The sequence below is a fragment of the Dipteris shenzhenensis genome, chromosome 16 (assembly GCF_047967505.1).
Source record: "Dipteris shenzhenensis isolate YYH24624 ecotype China chromosome 16, Dip_SZ_1.0, whole genome shotgun sequence".
NCBI lineage: Eukaryota > Viridiplantae > Streptophyta > Polypodiopsida > Gleicheniales > Dipteridaceae > Dipteris > Dipteris shenzhenensis.
In genome coordinates, this window is record NC_141611.1 from 51,310,994 (window position 1) to 51,329,544 (window position 18,551).

Below are 18,551 nucleotides of genomic sequence, written 5' to 3' on the forward strand. Positions count from 1 at the left end.
ATACATGCACACAAAACCACACTTGTTAAACTAGGTTGCGATAGGCAGCCTTTCCGTCATGGCTCTAACTCCAAATTGGACTTGAATCCTCACTATTATCCAATTGGAGTTTCAGTAGCAAGGTCATGAGCTTTGTCCAACAATTACGCAATCAAGTGATGGCAAGAAAGAAACTATGCAATTATTCCCTCCTTATATAATAGATTTGTGGGAAGAATGAATAAAAAAGTATGCTTTTGGGTCAAATTTGGAAGGAGTGTTTTAGTCCTTTAGATCAATCTAAAATCAAGGGTCTAAAATTGTACACGTGGCTCACAAAAGTTTTGCTTTCTTAGAAAGTACGTTTCAAACCCTTGGATCTTCATAAAGATCAACGTCTATAATCACGACACATGGCTTAACCAGGGCTTAGAAAAGGAAAACTTCCTTCTAGGTTGCCTATGGTAAAGAAAATAAAAATTAAAACTAGCACACCCACTCACCCACCAATTTTTGAGCTTTTCTAGGGGCACCCCACCACAACCACGAATCAATCGCTAAGGACCCGCATGCCAACTCATCTCGTCATCTCATCAACGTGACGAAATCATCTGCACCATCTTAACCTCATCTACCATCGATAGTGACCATGCAGGAGTGACAACTACTCGGGAGTATAAGGCCATTTTGAGCTCCACCTTGATTTTTTGAGGCAGACTATACTCTATGTTATCTCGTTGTTTGGGTTGATGGAGTTCACGTTAACCTGCCGAGACCTCACTTCATACTTCCTGCATTTGGGTTCGTCACATCTTCTTCTAATGCAGCGGTCGAACGGAGCGACGGCTCACCGCAGGACCCAGTTGACGAAAACTGGTGGAAACCGCACGGCTGCTCACAACAAGGCTATGGCAACTGACGAAACAATTGTACGATTTGAAGCGTGGCTGCGAGTACTTGGGCACGATAAACGTAGCTTGCAACTTATTAGATCTCCTCAAGGTACCACAGCGTCTGGTTATGGACTGATCGCAGGACCAGTCGGAGTCCAGCAAGGCCAGGTTGTCGTTACAGTGCCACTCAAAGCATTCATGTCTGAAGAGGTGCGCTTGTCGTTGGAATCGACATATGTGAGAAGCAATTGACGACGTTTGTTACCAGTCTATGTGAAATCCATCGGTCATATGATGTAAACCTCAAATTTGTCTTCAGAGGCTGCTACAATGCTTGTTCTCTGAGTTTAAACTTATGCAAATCAGTTGAAACTAGCTATACAAACCAATATGCTGATACTTTTCCCATACAGATTGTACTGCGACTACAGCCCCACATCATCGCATTGAAAATTGTGTAACCGAGTTGCTGGCTGTGGACTTGATTGCAGACTGCACTTGAATGCCCTCACGTAGGAGCTATTATCAAGAGGGTGGACATGACTCCATGGCAGGCCATGTGTTTACATCTCTTGTTTGAGAGAGCTCGAGGTGTTAGAAGCGCGTGGCATCCCTACATTGCCTTGCTACCCACAGAGCTGGAAATGGCGGGCCTCCATCCATTGCTCTGGCCACCGGTAGTGCATGAGTTTGGTTTACAGAGTTGTAGATGCTTGAGTGGACCTTATCTACTTTTGAAAAGCCTTCTCATTCATTAGTAATCATCACAGAATCTACGCAAAGAATGGCTTGCAGGATCACCCATGCTTTCCAAAACTGAGGCAAGAGTCCATCAATGCAGGTTTTGACGCACAGCTATGTATTGTTAATACAGCTTTCTTGTCTCCAAGACTACATAACCATTTTCATAACAGTGGAAACAGTGAGATGCCAGGTGTCCTTAATACGGCTTTATTTTTTCTTCAAGGCATTTTTTTGCTAGAGTCGAAATAGTGAGATGCTAAAGGTTTCTCAAAATGACCAGGGAAGACTACAAGGCAATGCTTGCTGCTGGAGCAAGTGGACTGGTGCCTGCTGGTCCACACAGTGGCACTTTTCTAAGCGAGGCAGCTGTTCAATGGGCGGCAGCGATTTTGCTAAGCCGTTCTTTCTCTCTTGATCTCAATAAACAGGCAGTACTTTCTCTTCGACTTGTACTTGTCATTCCAATGTGTGAATAGTGAAGTGCCTGAAAATGAGTTAATTTTAAACCTTGCAGGAGACACAATTGTGGAGTAACAGCGGCCCTTCTATTGTTCTCGTACCTTGGGCTGACATGTTGAATCATAGCAGTATGGCTGGAAAAGAGTCATGCCTCAAATATGACTTTAGGATGGGAGTCGCCTCTCTAAGGGCACATAGAAACTACAGGCGAGGAGAGCAAGTCTTTGACTCTTATGGACCTAATCTGTCTGCTTCTCAGCTGCTAGTTGACTATGGTTTTGTGGATGCTGAAAATGAAAACCATGCTGTTGATCTCCCGGAAAGTGACTGTCTTGAAACATTTGAATAGCAAGCCTCAAATCATATATTTACAATCTCTACATATTTTGTGCAGGCTGGGTTCAACTTTTATATCTTTTATGGATTGAGGTAATGATTTGTTTGCAGGCGGATCTTCTAGGTCCTACAAATGGTGATCCAAATGAAACCTTGCTGAATGCTATTGGACTTCCAATAGGTACGATCAAGCGATTGAGCAGAGGAAAGTCTTAGTCACCTCTGCTAGCAGGCTTGACAGTAAGTTTTGTATTGTATATTTTGAAAGGAAAGAGGCCAAGAGACCTGCCGACAATTGATCTTCTACAGAATTACTGTTCTGTTGGATCCTTGCAAGCCATTTATAGGACTAAAATACAAAAATTACAGTATGGTGGCCTGATCAGCGGGAGGCATATCAAACTGTAACTCTAGATCTTGTATGTGGCTGTACAGCACCTGCTTGTGTTTGAGTTGGAGCCTCCATGAGGTCATCGAAATCTGATGCAGACTTGAACAAAGGCAACAATGTATCAAAGACATCAGAATAAAAAAAATCTCTGCTAATGATAACCTTGCGTGCACTGGTTGTTTTACATGTACCCTTTGCATTCCGAGCTGTATCCAATGCGTCTAGCCTCCTTGTCCTCAAGCTTATGTTGTAGCTGAGATGGAAAACATGTGCTTACTCTCCTGTGAGAAAGCCGGGTTACGACTTGTCCATGCCTCATAAGGTGTATTATCTTTAATGCCCCGGTTGGTGACACACATGACATCATCCAAACAGAATTTATTGGGTAAAGACTTTCCCTTCATGATACACCGTGCCATCTCCATCAATGTTCTATTCTTTCATTCGGCAACACCATTTTGCTGTGGGCATGGTACACTAATGCATGATGCCATGAGGTGCTAGAAAATCAGCAAAGTCACGGGATACTGGTTGAGATCAACTTGAGCCTTGTCTAATTGCACTCTGCCCCAAATGAATCTAATGGATGTGACTTGCACGTTGGGGAACAGCATAGGAAACGTTCCCAGATGTTCCATAGCCATTCCACAGGACAGGCGTTTTGTAAATTTCCATAACCCTTTTTGAACAGAACGCTGCTCCAGTGTTCCACAGCTAGGGAATGAGGTTCCCTGGTAACTATGGAGGACAGGGTTGGAACTTTGCTCTGATACAACTAAGGGTTGCGCAGAAGTAAAAATGCAGATAAACAAGCTGAATGTTATTGCAGCTGCACAAGAGTAATAGAAGAAGTTCGATTGAAGTGATGAGACATCACTTTTAGGACTAAGCCTAAAACCTTGGCTTTGACTTTACCAGATGAACTAGTGTGCTAGCACATTAACTAAACCAGCCTACAAGGCTATACCAGGGGCTAACCTACTTGGGCTGTCTAGCTCAACAGTCCATGGGCTGTCTTGGACAGCCCGTTTTCTACTCACTCCATAGATTGGATTTCAATTGGTGGTCCCCCACCCTCCCCTCCCTTCCCTGGCATTGCCCACCTCAATCTCCATTATGCTAGCTGCTCTCCCTCCGCCACACACACACACACACACACACACACACACACAAACAAGCCCCCTTTTTTCTCTCGCTTTTCAGCCCTTCCTCCTCCTCCTTCCTTTCTCTCTTGCCTCTTTTTTCTCTGTGCACCAGTAGGAAGTGCCTGAGTAAAATTGTGGATTGGTGGGTGACTCTGTTGGGGCCTTGCTAGAGGAAAATTTTTAGTAGCACCTTGGATCCCTTTACCTACCACATTTTAGTTTTACTCGAGGATAAGAATCAAGTTGAGCCAGGTGTGTAGGAACTAAATGATAAGGCTGCCATTGGGTGCCTTGTGGATATTACTCCCACTTGATGTCAGGTGAGCCAGTTGTGTAGCAACTAAATGATAAGGCTGCGATTGGGTGCCTTGTGGATCTTACTCCCACTTCATGTTAGGTTTGAGATTGGGTGCAAGCGAGCATAATACTAAATGTGACCACATCTAGGATGTGGCAATCTATACGTGTGGTGTCTTGTTGATGCAGCTATCCACTAACAACATGGCCTAGACACTGTTGCAGAGGTCCCAAATCTATTTTGGGATTGCTTTTTTTTCATTCATTGCTTGAAGGTAACGGGATATCTAGGGCGTTTTGAGGTCCAATTTTAAAACCATGGTAGTTCCCTGGTTTGCCACTGGAGTACAGGTGCATCCTTATGTCAATTGGTTCCATGTTTGACGCTATTTTGGAGTCCTTAGGACAATGCCATCGTTCTCTTGGATGATGGGTACCTGAAATGTTACTTGGTAGTTTCGGACCCATCATTGGTACATTTGTGGGTCACATTGACAACTTACTGTAGGGATGGTGCTTTAGCATGTAGAGGTTGCGAGCCTTCTAGGATAGTATCGTCATTGTAGGGAGCTTACCTATCTAGCCAAGGCATGCTTGAAGTTTGCAAAACATACCATCGAGGTATAAGGAGGAGACAAACTCCAACCTCAGCAAGAGCACGCTTAGCAACCCCCTTCCTAGCCCCCCCCCCCCCCCACCCCCATGCTGACCATTGCAAGAAAGAGAAGAACGCATGCAATAGCTCCATGTCTCACATGGTAGAGCCACAAGTATTGGACCCCCATCTCTAGCTGACTCGGAGAGAAGACTGGGCGGCTTGTGTGCCCCCCCGCCGCTGCCCGCCCTACCCTCCTCGCCTCGCCCCTCCTCCGCCCTTGCCCTCGCTCCGCCTCGCCCCTTCTCCCTCTCTGCTCCGCCCTGCCTCCCCTGCTCCACCTCCGTCCACCTCCGCCCCCCGCTTTGCCTCCGCCCGCTCTACCTCCCCCGCTCCACCTCCGCCTTCGCCCCTACCCTCCGCCCTCTCTGCCTCCCCCCGCTCCACCTCCGCTCCGCCCGCCTCGCTCTGCCTCCCCCGCTCCACCTCCGCCCTCCTCCGCCCCCCGCTCCGCCCTGCCTCCCCCGTTCCTCCCTCTCCACCTCCGCCTGTTGGAATCGTCCTAGTGTGTGTTGTCCTAGAGTCCTAGGAGTGTCCTACAGTTGTGTGAGTGTGAAGAGTCTTGAGGCCACTTGTGCCACCTCATGTGGTAGGTGTGATTCCTCCCCTAGATTATAGGATCTAGATTCTCTTGTGTGTGACCTCATCTATGAGGTGTCTGTGTGGGAAGATAAGGCTTGCCCAGCCTATAAAAGAGGCTATGTACTTGCTGTGAACATATCAATCTATTAACATCAGTTCGTGCCTCAGCTCTTGTCTCCAATCATGTGTCTCTCACCCTCTCCCCATTTTCAACAGTTGGTATCAGAGCAGGTCTTCCCTGACTGAGCTCTTGCTGACCCGAAGCTGCCCACGCTGCTGCTCCAGCTCTTGCCCACGCTGCAGCTCCTGCCCACGCAACTGCTGCTCTACGCTGCACCTCTCTGCCCACGCTGCTGCTCCTGCAACAGTTGCCATTCAGCCCGCAGCAAACTTCAGACAAACCCGCCATCCTGCGGATCTTCTGCCCGCTCCTCTGTTCGCTCTTCTACCCGCCTTTGCTGCCCTGCCTCGTAATACTGCCCGCTATCTTCCCTGATGCTGCGCCATTCTGCATGTCCTCCCTCGCAGTCTACTCACGCCTCCCTCGCAATCTGCTCATAGCCATCCCTCTGAAGATCAACTGCCCGTCATCAAGTTCTACAGCGCATCTATCTACCCAAAGACTACGGTGCAGGACTATTACCTCTGACGGTGCTCTCCAAGAAGCAACTGACGGCAATGCACATGTGCACATGTCCTGCTACTGCCTGTGACTTGTGACGCATGCTTTGATCTGCGTCAATCTCCTTCCTAAGTGTCACTGATGTGCATGACTATTGCTTCCGTGGCATGGACATCAGCGCTGCACGAACCACCTCATGAGCAGTCGTCAACAACAACTGACGGGTGGGTGGCAAAGCACTTGCTAGGCACATAACTTTAACTACGTGTGACGTTGCAGCCGTGCAGCCCATTTTTCCAGCAGTTCGTAGAAGTTCGTGACTATTTTCAAGTAGTTTGCAACAGCTCGTGGCTGCTTCTAGCAGTTCGTGGCATTTTTTGGGGAATTCTAGCCCGTTTTCAACTTTGAACTACTCCATCAGCAAATTTTCAAGGTCGCCTACCCTCATTTATGCTAGACGACCCTCTGCATAGCAACTTCAGGATCATTTGGTGCTAAAATCTGCAAAAATGGGCAAAAATTGTCAATTTTGTCCTAAAAGTCGACTTTTGCACTTTTAGCCCAGATTTTCAGTATTTTTTGGGGATTTTGGCATATTTGGCCTCTTCTGCACTATTGTTTTCATATTTTGAGAAAAAATATCAGAAACCCCAATTTTCTGCAAACCCTAATTTTGCAGCAACCCTAACCCAAAAATTTAGGGCTTTCTGTCCTGTGTCTTCCTTTGGCATAATTGAAGCTTCTACCATGTAAAATTTGGGCCTTTTTTGAAATTTGAGTAAACATTGTAAGGGATTTAGACACTGGTTGTAATAGCAGCTAAGACCTTCCCACCAATGGATAGCATAAAAAACTCCTCGTTCATCGAGAAATTCTTAGGGGGCAATTTCCCAACTTGGCAGACGAAACTCCGGCTTCTTCTTATGCGAGAAGGGATATGGAATATCACCAATGGCAAGGAGCCAAAACCCCAAAGTGATGATGCTAGAATCAGTTGGTGGGAGAACCAAAATGATAAAGCAATGGCTATCATTGGCCTAGCTTTAGCTGACAACCTTATCCACCATGTGGATTTTGATAAGACTGCAAATGACGTTTGGGAAAAATTAGAGAATTTGTTTGGAAATAAGATCAATAACTCCAAAGTATTTCTCAAACAAAAACTCTTCAAGCTCAAGATGAAGGAAACTGAAACCCTCAATGAACACTTGAGCAATCTTGGGTCAATTCTCCAACAATTATCTGCCATCCGAGCCATTGTTGAAGATGATGGTTGCTGTACTTCTCTGAAGTATTGAAGACATTTCCAAGTACAATGAGATCCTTGCTGTCCTAGGAGTCAGCCGCAATATGAGCTTTAAGGATATGGTAGCTCATCTCATTGATGAGGACCGTAGTGTCAACACCCTTCGTCGTTCCTAGTACTAATTACGCCTGATTCTCTCTTGGGTTTCGTTCTAACTAGTCACGGGCGATGGCTTTTCGATTATTCCTCCCAGCCAATTCTGAGGGATATTGATGCGTCATATTACGTACCTTTTTCTTCGTTATTTTCCATCATCCTTATCCCTGAGACCCTCAATTCCCTAGATAGTTCTCCTTGCCAAATGTCAGCATTTTGGCCTCTCCACTTGGTGCACCATTTTACCCCTCTCTTGGGGCTCATTAAAAACCACTTGCCCCTTGGCATTATTGCACATTTAGGTGCACCTAGGCCTTAGCACTCAGAACTATCTAGTCAATGCCATTCCGCCCTCACCTAGGACCTTGGCAGTTACTTCTCTTGACCATTTCAATTACGCACATTAACTATTACAAAAGTTGGTCATCTAAGAGAAAATGCCCACCGATCTATCCGAGGTCATGCTATCTCGGCTAGAGCATAACATTCCTTCCCTCTTCAAGCATCAGCGTCCTCGATGATGAAATCTGGGAACGCTCTCCGTAACTGGTATACGGATTCCCAGGTAGCTTCCGATAGAGGCTGACCATGCCATGCAACCAACACCGTGGGTATCTTCCAATTTCGTATTTGCATTGTTCCTCGGTCCAGGATTCTTGTTGGTTGGCGCCTTGCAATATCTTCTATCTCCTGAAACAAAACCACACCTTCGATTAGTGAGTCACCTGTATGTAAAAATTTCTTTAAGCGCGAAACATGAAAAACCGGGTGCACCTTACACCCCTGTGGCAATTCTAATTTATAGGCTACACTGCCTATTCTCTTTAGAATTAACCACGGCCCACAGTATCGAGGTGATAACTTAGCACACTCTCCTGAAGTCAACGACTTCGAGTGCGAGAAGGAATTCTGAGAAAAACTTTTTCTCCTTCTTCAAATACTCTTATAGACCGATTTTCATCCGCATACACCTTGGCTCTATCCATAGCCTGGCGGATATTAGCTCTCGCAAGTGCTAGCATCTCCCGCATCTGAACTACAAAGTTCGCGGCACTAGGCACTTTCTGAGGTACTCCAACTATAGTCGGATTGGCTGGTCTATAACCATAGTTCAGCTCAAACGGACTGAATCCGGTAGATGAATGTTTCCTATCATTGTAGGCAAACTCCAACAATGGCAACCACTTGTCCCATGTATGTTGCCTCAATGACACATATGCCCTCAACATATCCTCTAAAGTCTGGTTGACTCTCTCCGTTTGACCATCCGTCTCAGGATGATCCCCACTACTCATTCCCAACTCAGTCCTTAGTGTCTCAAATACCGCTGTCCAAAAATGACCTGTAAATCTAACATCTCTGTCTGACACTATGGATCTAGGCAATCCATGCAGACGAAATATATGTCTAATGAACAAATCCGCCACTTGCGGGGCACTAACAGACTCTCTAGTCGGAATGAAGTGAGCCATCTTGGTTAGACGATCAACCACTACAAGGATAGAATTATACCCTCCTTGTGTTGCAGGTAGCCCTACAATAAAATCCATGGAAATGCTCTCCCACTTACTTAGTGGTATTTCCAAGGGCTGTAAAAGTATGGGTGGCTTCACCCGCTCGGCCTTACTTACCTGACACGAGAAACACCGTGTCACATATTCATGAATATGCTTTTTCATCCTTGGCCAAAAGAAATCTCGCTTTACGAGATCATATGTCTTCTCGACTCCTGGATGTCCCGCACACGGGCTATCATGGCATTGTCGAATGACTCTCTGCCTGAGATCATTCTGACCAGGTACTACAACCTTGCCATTTCTAACTAGCATACCATCCCTTATGGTATATCTCGCATAAGTTTGGCCTTTTCTGGATGCCAGGTCATCCTTTTCACTTTCCCCGGGTTTTAACACATGAGCCTTAGGCCATAAGCTCTGGACAAACTCGTCCACCTTTTGAGTTTCTCTGATCTCGGTCATTAGAGCACTCTCTAATACCGTGAAACTCAGGTTGTGCATAATGCGAGACAACGCATCAGCTACCTTATTGTCTTTTCCTCTTCGGTACCGAATCGTTAGATTAAACTCCTGCATGAGCTCTGCCCACCTAGCTTGGCGGCCCCTCAAGTCAGGCTGTTTACAAGAATGTTTCAGAGTATCATGATCCACATCCACATAAAACTCTGAACCATACAGATAATGCCTCCATGTTTTCAAAGCATGGATAACAGCATACAACTCCAATTCATGAGTTGGCCAATTCCTTTGAGAGGGAGAAAGCTTTTTGCTTTCAAAGGCTACTGGCCTTCCCTCTTGAAGGAGGACTGCTCCTACCGCAATACCACTTGCATCGGTTTCTAGGAACAACGGTTTCTGGGGATCAACTATTTTTAACACCGGTCCTGAGACCACAGCTTGTTTTATGGTGTTAAAACTTTCCTGTTGATTCTGTCCCCAAACAAAAGGTACTTTATCTGAGGTCAGATCAGTCAATGGTGATACTATTCCGGAATATCCTTTGATATGCCTTCTATAAAACTGGACAAATCCCAAGAATGATCGCAACGCGGTCAGACTCTGAGGGATTGGCCAAGTTAGTATCGCAGCCACTTTCTTCGGATCCATTTCTACCCCCTGTGGAGTAATTATGAACCCTAAATACTCAAGCCTAACCATACACAGTATAGTTTTCTTTTTATTCACATAAAGACTGGCTTTCCTCAAAGTACTGAACACTATCCTTAAGTGTTCACGATGTTCAGTAACACTCTTACTGAATATCAGGATATCGTCAATAAAATGTACTACGAACTTTCCGATATACGGACGTAGTAAATCATTCATAAGCATGACGAAGGTCGCTGGAGCATTGGTAAGTCCGAAGGGCATTACCAAAAACTCATAATGACCAAACTTGCTCCTGAAAGCGGTTTTATGCACATCCTCGGCTCTAATCCGGATCTGATGGTAGCCACACTTAAGATCTATCTTACTGAAAATCACGGCTCCATGTAATGCATCTAGCAAATCATCAATCCGAGCCATCAGATACCTGTGCTTAACAGTGATATTATTCAATGCTCTGTAATCTATACAGAGGCGAAACGTATCATCCTTTTTCCTCTTTAATATCACTGGCGAAGCAAAAGGTGAGAAACTTGGTTGAATCTGCCCCAACTTGAGGTATTCTTCCAGTTGTCTACGCACCTCCGCTTCTTCAGCGAAACTCATTCTATAGGGAGGTCTATTTACGGGTTCTGCCCCCGGGATCAGTTCAATCTTATGTTGAACTTTCCGCTCTGGAGGTAACCCATAAGGTAGTTCATCCCTAAAACATTCAGAGAACTCCTCTGTTATAAGATTAGCCAGCTTGGCCATCTCACCACTTTGTGTAACATCAGTGCTAGCGGAAGACTCATCCACCGGCTCTACCGATGCTGTGCAAAGGAATAAAAACTCAACTTGAGCCTTTCTGATTTCCATCACGGAAACCAACGGTCCCTGAGGTATATCTTTTTCACCTCGTAAGACATAAAGCACATCATTCATCTTGAATTGATATACGTGCTTTTTCCAATCAGTGGCTGGATTCTTCCTAGAATCCCACGCCATTCCCAGGGCTATATCCGCATGAGCAAGCTTGGTCATTTCAAAATCAAGATTCTCAGCATAGTCCTGAATCCGAAGCTCCAACTGGGTAACCCTTTGGTCCCATACTTCAGTTGAACTTCCATCAGCCATCCTGACTGTATACGCATAGTCAGATGGACTTGTCTTCAGTTTCAGCCTCTTCACGAGCTTGGAGTTAATCACATTGTGAGTTGACGCCGAGTCAAACAACACAATGACATCATGACTGGCCACTTGCCCTTTCATTTTAATTAACTCCGTATCATTAAAGGCCGTATACCCCGTTGCTGCGGGCTTAGATAGGATGTTATCAGGTGCACTCGTCACTAACTTAGCAACAGATACACATAACAAACAAGGTACTAACCTCTGAGAAGGTCCCGCCAGTTGCATCTGCATATGTTCCGCGTTGGGACTCTCGTGCATTTCTACGTCGCATTCAGATATTATCATATTAGCCGTGCGACGGTCTTTATTCAGTGGACAATCCTTCCACTGATGTCACTGAAGGCAGCCGAAGCACAATCCTTCTTTTCTAGCTTTCTCTTTTTGTTCAGGGGTCGACGAGGACTTTGACCAAGCCCGGGCTGCCATTGGAGTTATTTTCCTTTTCACCCCAACGGTGGTACTTGTTTTTACTGGTCCCTCAACCGGCTTCACCTGCTTGGTTTGGCCACTTGGCTGCGAGACACTTGTCTTTGAAACCCATTTCCTCGGAAATCCCCCTTTTTTCGGGTACTCATACTGAGTCCCTGCCTGCACAAATCCACCAGATCTGCCTCTGGCATCCTCATAGTTCAGGGCTACTGCAATAGATTCATCTAATGTAGTCACATATTTAGCCCGAACTTCCATTTTGATCTTGTCGTTCAGTCCATAGATATAGTCCTTTAACTGAACCGACATAGGGAGAGGGTCTGTTACTTTCATGACACATTCTCTGAATTTGTCAGTGTACTCTGCCACTACAAGCTCCTCTGACGAAGATTTCTATAAGCATCCCAAGCTCGGGATTCTTCATCAGGTGGGAGAAAGTGTTTCTTGAATTCAGCTTTAAACCCTTCCCAGGTGGTTGGAGCAACTTGATCCTTCTGTTGCTTTATCCACCATCTGTCCGCTGCCTCAATAAACAGGTGTGTGGCCTCGTGGATTTTCTTTAGATCGGATCTAATCTCACAAATGGCGAAGGCTTCTTCCCACTTGTGTAACCAAACCTCGATCACATCAAAGCTGCGCTCGGTCATCCGACCAGCGTACTTCTCCAGTCTATAATTAGCGATATTAGGCACTTTGACCCTTGCGCACTCTAAGGAATGTATACTGGGCTCTGGCTCTGCTGGAGCTTTGCCCTTATCAATCCTAGACGGTCTAGCCGACAAGGCTTGCACCATCTCCCTGATCTCATTTTGACCAGCATTCACTTGAAGCTGCTGGTTCATGATCTGCTGTAAAGCATCCTCTAATATCGAAATCCTACCAATCAAAGTAGGTGCTGCATGATGTGACATCTGTTGTGTGGATTGAATCCTAGATTCTTCAGGATTCATCCTGGAATCTTGTCCTTCGGTATCCATTTTTTTTAAAAAAAATTTTAAAATAAAGAAAAAAATAAAAATGTATATATCTCTTCTTTTTTTTTTTTTCGCACACTAAATTCCAAGAAAAGTACTGAAATAGCTACACTACAACTGGAAACTGGAAAATCTGTATAAGGGAAAAAAGTGCTCCCTGGTAATTACTCCTGACCAGGATCTCCCTTTCTTTCTGACTTTTAATAGACAGTCGGGTCACAGATTACGTCGTGAGTGGTTCCTGTTGTCGAACCAACGATAGCAATAGCGGTAGCCCTCTCCGAGATAGCGAAAAGCAAGAAAAATGAGGTACAAAGGCAGCGAGCTGTTGCTGCTGCGGGCGAGTACTGGAGAGCTCGTCGAGCGTAAGAAGCCAATCGAAGCGTGCTGCTGCTTGTAGCTACATCATGACGTAGTGGATGCCTTGTTGCGCAGGGCGTCGTCAAGAGTGCTCTTGACTTTAATCGTTCCCACGTTAAATTACCCCTGGCTATTGCTTTCCAGTCCTTGCCTCGGCGCTCAGAGTATACGCCGCACGATGAAGCATCCAACTGCTTGGACGACACCCATTATCACGACCTTTCTCCGCTGCCGGCATTCCATTGCCCCAACTCCCGTAGCCACGGACAAGTCACTTCTCAATACTTCCCACGCTGCTACCGCTACCAGCCGCTGCGTCACGTCTGATCCTGTGACGAATTCCAGGCTTAACGACTTCCTATCCCTTAGTAGACCCTACGCTCCTCTTGGCGTAGATCAATCACCCGTCAGCGCGTCACCCACACCGGTCGTCGCAGCAGAAGACCAAACAAAATTGGCCGTCCACCTTCCCTTCACGCACCGCCTTGGCCTAGGTGAGGATGAACCCGTCAGCTTTCCGTCGATCTTTTCCTACCCTGGCTCTGATACCAAATTGTCAACACCCTTCGTCGTTCCTAGTACTAATTACGCTTGATTCTCCCTTGGGTTTCGTTCTAACTAGTCACGGGCGATGGCTTTTCGATTATTCCTCCCAGCCAATTCTCAGGGATATTGATGCGTCATATTACGTACCTTTTTCTTCGTTATTTTCCATCATCCTTATCCCTGAGACCCTCAATTCCCTAGATAGTTCTCCTTGCCAAATGTCAGCATTTTGGCCTCTCCACTTGGTGCACCATTTTACCCCTCTCTTGGGGCTCATTAAAAACCACTTGCCCCTTGGCATTATTGCACATTTAGGTGCACCTAGGCCTTAGCACTCAGAACTATCTAGTCAATGCCATTCCGCCCTCACCTAGGACCTTGGCAGTTACTTCTCTTGACCATTTCAATTACGCACATTAACTATTACAAAAGTTGGTCATCTAAGAGAAAATGCCCACCGATCTATCCGAGGTCATGCTATCTCGGCTAGAGCATAACACGTAGGCTTACAGAGAAAGAAGAATCTTCCTTTGAATCTGGCAAAGCATTCTTTCTCAAAAATAAGCCCAAGAAGAAAGGAAAACTTCTTAAATGTAATTACTGTCAGAAGCTTGGCCATCCAGAGGATCGTTGCTTCAAGAAGATGGCAAAGGTACAAGCCAAAGAACATGCCAATCTGGTTGCGGAGCAGAGCGAGGATGAAGAGGATGAAGCTACACCTTCTGGACCTGAGGAACAAGCCTGCACTGCTGCTATTTCTGGTCTATCCCTCCATGAGGTGATAGATGAAGAGTGGGCTTTCTAGAGTCATGTGTGTTAGGTACTCTGCCTTGGGTAGTCCCCTTAAAATGATGTAATAATTTGTCATTTTGTGTGCCTTGTCTATAAAAGGCTCCACTTATTTCCATGTACCCAGTTAGGAGACAGGGGGGTTGTTATGTCTATCCTTTATCAGGCCTGGCCGAGTTCCAGGATGTTGGTGTACTCCCTAGACCTATAAGTTGGTCATGCATCCATGCTCAGATTTGAGTCTCTGATCACGTTGACACCTAAGCCATGAGAGTGCTTGGTTCAACCTCTGAATTATGCTCAGCTATTAGCCTCTGAGATTGCCTGGGATGCACAGTCTGGATGATGTCATAGTTTCTCACCCTAGCTCCGAAGGGGGGTTTGTTGGAATCGGAGTCCTAGTGTGTGTGGTCCTAGAGTCCTAGGAGTGTCCTACAGTTATGTGAGTGTGAAGAGTCTTGAGGCCACTTGTGCCACCTCATGTGGTAGGTGTGATTCTTCCCCTAGATTATAGGATCTAGATTCTCTTGTGTGTGACCTCATCTATGAGGTGTCTGTGTGGGAAGATAAGGCTTGCCCAGCCTATAAAAGAGGCTATGTACTTGCTGTGAACATATCAATCTACTAACATCAGTTCGTGCCTCAGCTCTTGTCTCCAATCATGTGTCTCTCACCCTCTCCCCATTTTCAACACCGCCATCTACCCCGCTCCACCTCCGCCCCCCCGCCTTGCTCTCTCCCCCGCTTCACCCCCGCCCCCCCCGCCCGTTGCCTTCCCCACTCCCGCCCCCCCTCCCCCCCTCCTCCTGCCTCCTCACCTCCCCTCCTTTTCGCCTCGCACCTCTTCCTGCCCTCGTGCCCTCCCGCCAGCGCGCCCCCTGCCATTCCGCCTCCTCCCATCCTTTTTCTCCTCCTCTCCTGCCTCTCCCGCCTCCTTCCTTTTCTTCATTTCTTCCTCCTCCTCCCTTGCTCCCTCCTTCCTCCCCTGCCCTCTCCTTCTCTCTCCTTCGCCTCTCCGCTTCGTCCCCTTTTTCATTTGCCTCCCTGCAGCGGGAGCACTCGTGTTTGCTACGGTGAAAGAAAATCTTGGTGGTGACCTTTGGTCTGGCCAGAGGGGCTCTATGGCAGCACCCTCGACTCCCACAGCCGTCAAGGTTCTTCTTTCCCCAGCTGACAAGCAACAGGTACAGCAGGTAGTCCAGTCCCTCCAGGACAAGGCGCTTGTGGGCAGAATTGTGGGCCTCACGCCTACACGGAGATAGGTGCGAGTGACATTAGAGGGCGACCACATCCAGGAGGTCACCATCTATGGACGAGGTGTTTTCCTCATCCAATTGAGCTCCCCTGACACCGCCTCGACACTTGTGGAGCAGAGCCCCATTCTCCTTGGCCCGCACCTTGTCTACCTCTTTCCTTGGTATCATGGGTTCACCGTGGAGGACATGGATACGACACACCATGTTCCACGGTTTTCGATTACACTCCGCTTCCCAGGGCTTCCCAAGGAGTATCGAGCCATCCTCCCTTCCATTGGCCGGGCATTTGGCACAGTGCTCGAGTCCCCGCCAGAGACGGCTGCCTCCATCCTAGCAGATGATGGAGTTCCCGGTGGTGGAGAGCCCGGAGTCCCTTCCAGAGCTGATCCTTCTGGAGACCCTGGAAGGGGGCACACTTCACCAGAGGGTGGAGATCTCCGGGCTACCAGGCCAGTGTCTTCGTTGTAGATAGATGGGTCACCTCGCCAGAGATTGCTCCTGTGGCCACCCTCGTGCGCCTCCTCCCCCTCCTCCACAGAGTAGGCAGAGCCAGCAGGCCCGAGTTCAGCGCCCTCTCAGGTAGGAGTCCCAGACCCCATGGGTTACCCCCTCAGAAGGGAACTGGACACAGGTTAATAAGAAAAAGAAACCAAGCAAGCAGGCGCGCAAACGCCGTAGACAGAGGGCCAACCGCAGGGAGAGGGACATGGTTGACCGAGAGGCCTCGAAAGAGGAACATCAGGAGTCACCTCTCCCAACAGCAGAGGCCACTGCCCATCTAGTCGATCCTCCAGCTTCGGAAGTTCAGCCTCCGCACCCACCCTCGTAGCAGCAGAGAGCCCCAAGAGTTCCAGATGCGGCAATGGCGGAAGCCGCAGACGCTAGCCCTACGAGGGTCGGGAAGGAGCCGATACAGAGCCCCGGCAAGCCTGATCAGCAGGGGTGACACATCCCAGCACTCCTGAAACCCCTGATCTGCAAAATAACCACACACAACATCAGAACTGAGCAGGCTGCTCACCACCCAACCGTGACATCTACGGGATGTGATCCCGAATCAGAAGATGTCCCCCCGAGCCATGAGCTGAGCTACTGGCACGAACTCCCAATCAGATCCCAACCAGCCTGGTGTCCCATACCACCAGGTGGCGCTGTGAAGCCCTGGATCTGCCACTGGGCCTTGGGCTACGCTAAGATGCAGGCGCGCGTCCGCGACACAATCCAGGATCAGACCTAGCACCTGGGAACGAGACTTGCTCCCAACTGCACACTGAGAACTGAACCCCCTGAGCCTCTTTTATAGACTCGGGCCCCGGCGCCAAAAATAGCGAAGACCTATAAATAGTTCATACCCTTGCCACTCAACCCGAGAATCAAGCCTGCCTAGCTCTAAGCCTCCCCAGGCTAACCTGAGCTAGTTCTGTGTAACTAGTACACGTCAGATACCGATCCGTGCACATGACATACTCCCCCTCCTCTAAGAACTCACTCCTGAGTTCGCTAAGAAATCGGGAAATGTTCTTTGGAGGTTTTGTAATGTCTCCCATGTTGCATCCTCCTCAACACGATCCTTCCACTTAATCTTGTATTCCGTGATAGTACGATTTTGAATCTGTCTTTCACGGAATTCAAGAATAGATTCAGGTTCGTGAGGAATAAAAGTTAAATCTGTAACTTCTATAATCTCATGAGGAGAAACAATTTGATCATCTGCACCCAATACTTCTTTCAGTCTACTGACATGAAAGACTGGATGTACTTTAACATCAGGAGGCAATTCTAGTCGATATGCAACTGGTCCAATTCTTTTAATAATCTTGAATGGGCCACAGTATCTGGGGGATAATTTCGGAACCAAACCAGTACTTAGGCTCTTGGATTCCTTAGGAATTCTCAAATATACCATCGTTCCTTCAGAGAACTCTCTAGGTGAACGATGTCTATTAGCATAAAATCTGTCCCGATCTTGGGCACTTCTAATAGATTCCTTGGCAAACTGCAACATTTCCTGCATGTCTTGCAAGAAGTTCTTAGCAGCATCATTTTGAATTCCTTTTAATCCAACCATAACTGGTGACTTAGGTTGAAACCCGTACATAAGCATAAAAGGACTATAACCTGTACTAGAATGCTTTGCACTGTTGTAAGCAAATTCAATCATGGGTAGATAATCTTCCCATGAAGACTGTCTCTTAGATACATATGCCCGAAGCATGTCTTCAACCAACTGGTTGACCTTCTCTGTACTGCCATCGGATTGTGCATGATCCGAGGAACTCATACTTAGAGTAGTTTCCAACTTCTCAAATACAAGTGTCCAAAAGTTACTTGTAAACTTTGAGTCCCTGTCACTGACTATGTCAGATGGCAAACCATACAGCTTGAACAAGTGGTCCACAAACTCGTGAGCCAACTGAACAGCTGAAATAGTTGTTCTTGTAGGTAAGAATCTAGCCATTTTTGTCAAACGGTCGACTATGACCCAAATAGAGTCATGACCCTTGCGCGTTCGAGGTAAACCAGTAATAAAATCCATGGAAATACTCTCCCATTTATTACCTGGAATCTGTAATGGCTGTAATAAGCCCGCGCTCCTAAGGCGTTCAGCCTTAGTAACTTGACAAACTCGGCAACCTACCACATAGTTCTCTACAAATGCACGCATCTTAGGCTAATAAAAGGTATGCTTCACAAGAGACAGAGTCCTATGTATACCTGGATGTCCCGCACTAGGAGCATCATGACACTCCCAGAGAATCTTGGATTTTAGGTCCAGAACATCAGGCACACAAATCTTTTCATTCCGGAACAGCAAGCCGTTCCTAATCATCCACTGACCTCCTGCCGCCTGTATCCTAGGTGGCACAATCCCTGAGTCCTGGTCAACCATGGAAT

At 47.0% G+C, this 18,551-nt stretch overlaps 1 protein-coding gene across 1 annotated transcript in view; it reads left to right on the forward strand.

Annotated features, from left to right (window-relative positions):
- Positions 1-669: 669 nt before the first annotated feature.
- LOC147893097 (uncharacterized) overlaps positions 670-18,551 on the forward strand; it is a 60,211-nt gene continuing 42,329 nt past the window's right edge. The window contains exons 1-6 of the mRNA XM_087387518.1: positions 670-1,082; positions 1,364-1,549; positions 1,643-1,713; positions 1,897-2,047; positions 2,134-2,393; positions 2,522-2,592. Of these exons, the coding sequence (XP_087243644.1) occupies positions 729-1,082; positions 1,364-1,549; positions 1,643-1,713; positions 1,897-2,047; positions 2,134-2,393; positions 2,522-2,592 (1,093 nt within the window). The 5' untranslated portion in view covers positions 670-728. The remainder of the gene's footprint in view (positions 1,083-1,363; positions 1,550-1,642; positions 1,714-1,896; positions 2,048-2,133; positions 2,394-2,521; positions 2,593-18,551) is intronic.